The 2,750-nt window shown below is 53.2% G+C and overlaps 1 protein-coding gene across 1 annotated transcript in view; it reads right to left on the bottom strand.

Annotated features, from left to right (window-relative positions):
- The window catches only part of RPA2 (replication protein A2, 32kDa), a 3,138-nt gene extending 395 nt beyond the window's left edge, over nucleotides 1-2,743 (bottom strand). Inside the window, exons 1-6 of the mRNA XM_010140008.1 lie at nucleotides 2,711-2,743; nucleotides 2,499-2,612; nucleotides 1,901-1,975; nucleotides 1,180-1,293; nucleotides 780-887; nucleotides 524-618 (exon numbers count right to left, since the gene is read on the bottom strand). Of these exons, the coding sequence (XP_010138310.1) occupies nucleotides 524-618; nucleotides 780-887; nucleotides 1,180-1,293; nucleotides 1,901-1,975; nucleotides 2,499-2,543 (437 nt within the window). The 5' untranslated portion in view covers nucleotides 2,544-2,612; nucleotides 2,711-2,743. The remainder of the gene's footprint in view (nucleotides 1-523; nucleotides 619-779; nucleotides 888-1,179; nucleotides 1,294-1,900; nucleotides 1,976-2,498; nucleotides 2,613-2,710) is intronic.
- Nucleotides 2,744-2,750: the final 7 nt, after the last annotated feature.

The raw sequence follows: 2,750 nt of genomic DNA on the forward strand, positions 1-2,750 counted from the left end.
TCGAAACTCCCCAGGAAAAAGCAGAACCTGCTGCTCTGCTTCAGAGCGGGCAGAGCACAGACAGAGGAGGGGTCTGAGTTACTGCCTCCAGGCTTCACTCTTCCTAAGCCTCAGGGAGATGCTGTAAGAGACAGCAAAGCAAAGAAGCACAGGGACAGCCTGTGCCCAGGTTCCGATCAGTACCTGGTGAGGTAGTAGTGGTACCTGGAGTGAGGTAGTCCTTGAGCAGGACAAAATACTGCTGAGGCAGCGCAGCACTCCCGGGTACCTGTTAACTTTGCTGTGAACTCAACAGCTTGTTCTGGAAATGGGGAGTGAAGCACTTTATCACCCTTCAACTGGCAACGGCTCCTCTGAGCTGCTGAAGCCTTCAGAAGCTCTGGCTCCGGAGCACCTTGAGCCAGTGATTTCAGTTTCACAGGGAGGGATCGGGGGTTGCCCACTGTTCTCCTCTGCGCCTGTTACCAGCGTCCAGGAAGGACTGCCTGCCTCGCCAGAACACCCTCCGTTCCCACACACTCACTTGATTGTCAACATGCTCATGTTATGGAGCTGAAGTTTCAGCTCTTGCAGGCTCATCCCTTCAGGGACCGGGCAGTTCTTAATCAAGTTCAGCACCTGGAAAAACACAGTGACCATTGCCACAGAGCTCAGCTTCTCTGTCAGCGATGGACAGCAAGGTGGGGAAGAATTATCCGTATTCAGAGAGTAACTGAGCTGGCAGTTGTCTGTCCTGCACCACGCCACAGCAGCCCCCCGGAGGAGCTGCCTGCACCCACCTGGCTCTGGTGTGCTGTGAGTCCACTAACGGGCAGGCTGCCGCTTCCTCCGTAGCCGCCCACGTCACCCATCCCAGCAGAGATGGACTGAGGCGCTCCGGGTGCCGACTGCAATTCAAGAGAGTAACACAGCGATGGTCACACGGGCTGCCATGCACCTGTGGCACCGCAGTCTCCGTGTCAGTTCACAGAAACAGGAATGAGATTTCCAAAAGAAACCGCTGGAAATGGACAACACAACAACCTCCAGGGCTCCCCTCACACCTTCACCACAGCCCTCCAACAGCTTCCAGCCCCACAACTGGTGTACAACCTCCCACCGAACCCAGGGTCCCTCCCTTCGTGGGATACCAGTGACACAGGAAGGGCCAAGGTGGAACCAGCATCTTCAGGTACGTACCGTGAGGTTATTCCTGAGGATCATGTGCGTGTTGACCGTCTCCAGGATGTGTGCGGTGAGCGCGTTCATGTCTTCCAGAGGTAGGATCTTAAATGCCACCAGGCTTCTCTTATTCTTTCAGAGGAAAAAAACCAACCAAACAAAAAAAATTAACATCACAGCGACAGGACCCTGCTCTGGCCAGGAACAGGGGGTGCGTCTGCTCGGAACCAGCACAACATTTTCTGACTTACATTTTCACGGGTGATTTTGCCAGACAATGCACAGGGCAACTCCTCCTACCAACCAGCTGGTAATTAACTGCACTTTGCTTCAATAATGCACCACTATTCAAATACTTATTCGTGTATTTAGTCAGGAGGCCACTACGTCACAGAATACGCTACAAAAAGTGCCCCCATGACCCAGAACCTGGTCTAAGCTCCACAGTACAAACACCCAAGAAGCTGGTGGCCAGACTCTGCCCCGCTGAACACACCCAGCTGATGAAGAGAAGTGGCTTATACGGTCCTTGGACCTCTGCATTAGGAACGAGTGAGGTGCTGTCAAACACAGCCCTGCTGGAAAAGTTCCAGGATGCGTCCACGGGAAAGGATGAGTGAAGACCTCAGTTAACAGATGTTCTAAAGGGAACCCCCTGACACCGTGCCAGCTCACCAGTCCATCAGGCCACCGCTCCAGCCTCGCGACCTGGAGTCAGATGTGGGTGACGTGATCTTACCTGGAAGGACCGAAGGTGACCGATCACTTTCACATAAGTTCTTGGAGGTACCACAACGTTCTCGCCACCCGCCTCCTGACAGAGAGGAAAGGGAGGAAGGTTTTGCTTTTGTCTCAATTATCACAACAAATGCCTTGAGAGAGGAGGCTTATCTCAAGCACACAGAGCGGGGTGCAGTCCTGCGTCCAGGAGCAGTGAGGGGAACAAAACATAAACGAGACTCAGAGAAAAAAACACTTGCTCATTTGAACACACTGTACACCTGATAGCAGACAAAGCGCAAACAGCCAAAAAGCAGCTGTTCAGCTACAGAACTTGGCCAGAGGAATGGGAGCAGCCCAGAATCTTTTCTGTAGCACCAGTGATCACTGCTACAGCAGCAACACCCCTGGATTTCAGAGACAAGTTTTCCCTAAAATGCTCTTCAGAAAAGCCACATCTTTTTGATAAAAAATTGCTGCGAGGAGCAAGGAGTTGGTCTTGATAACCCTTATGGGTCCCTTCCAACTTGAGATATTCTGTGATTCTGTAAGTTTCCTCTCCCCCCCACTCCCAAAAGCTTTTACAGGAACGTGTTCCTAACGAATCTGACTCTTACATCGGTATCAACCCACTGCCGGACGTCCATGGGGGCTGCCGTCATGTCGTCCACTTTGTAGAGAACGTTTGTCGGAGCTTTCTCAGCGCGCCGAATTATCCCGACAATGCTGACCTGTGTTGGAAGAGGGAAGAGTTTACCCGGGAAGGCCCCGGCTAACGAGTCGGTGTTACCCGCAGCCGTCCCGCTCGCTGCTCTCCCCCGGCGCCCACCTGGGAGATCTCCGCCCCGTAGATCCGGAAGGTCTCGTCG

The sequence above is a fragment of the Buceros rhinoceros genome, unplaced genomic scaffold (assembly GCF_000710305.1).
Source record: "Buceros rhinoceros silvestris isolate BGI_N320 unplaced genomic scaffold, ASM71030v1 scaffold36177, whole genome shotgun sequence".
Taxonomy (NCBI): Eukaryota; Metazoa; Chordata; class Aves; order Bucerotiformes; family Bucerotidae; genus Buceros; species Buceros rhinoceros.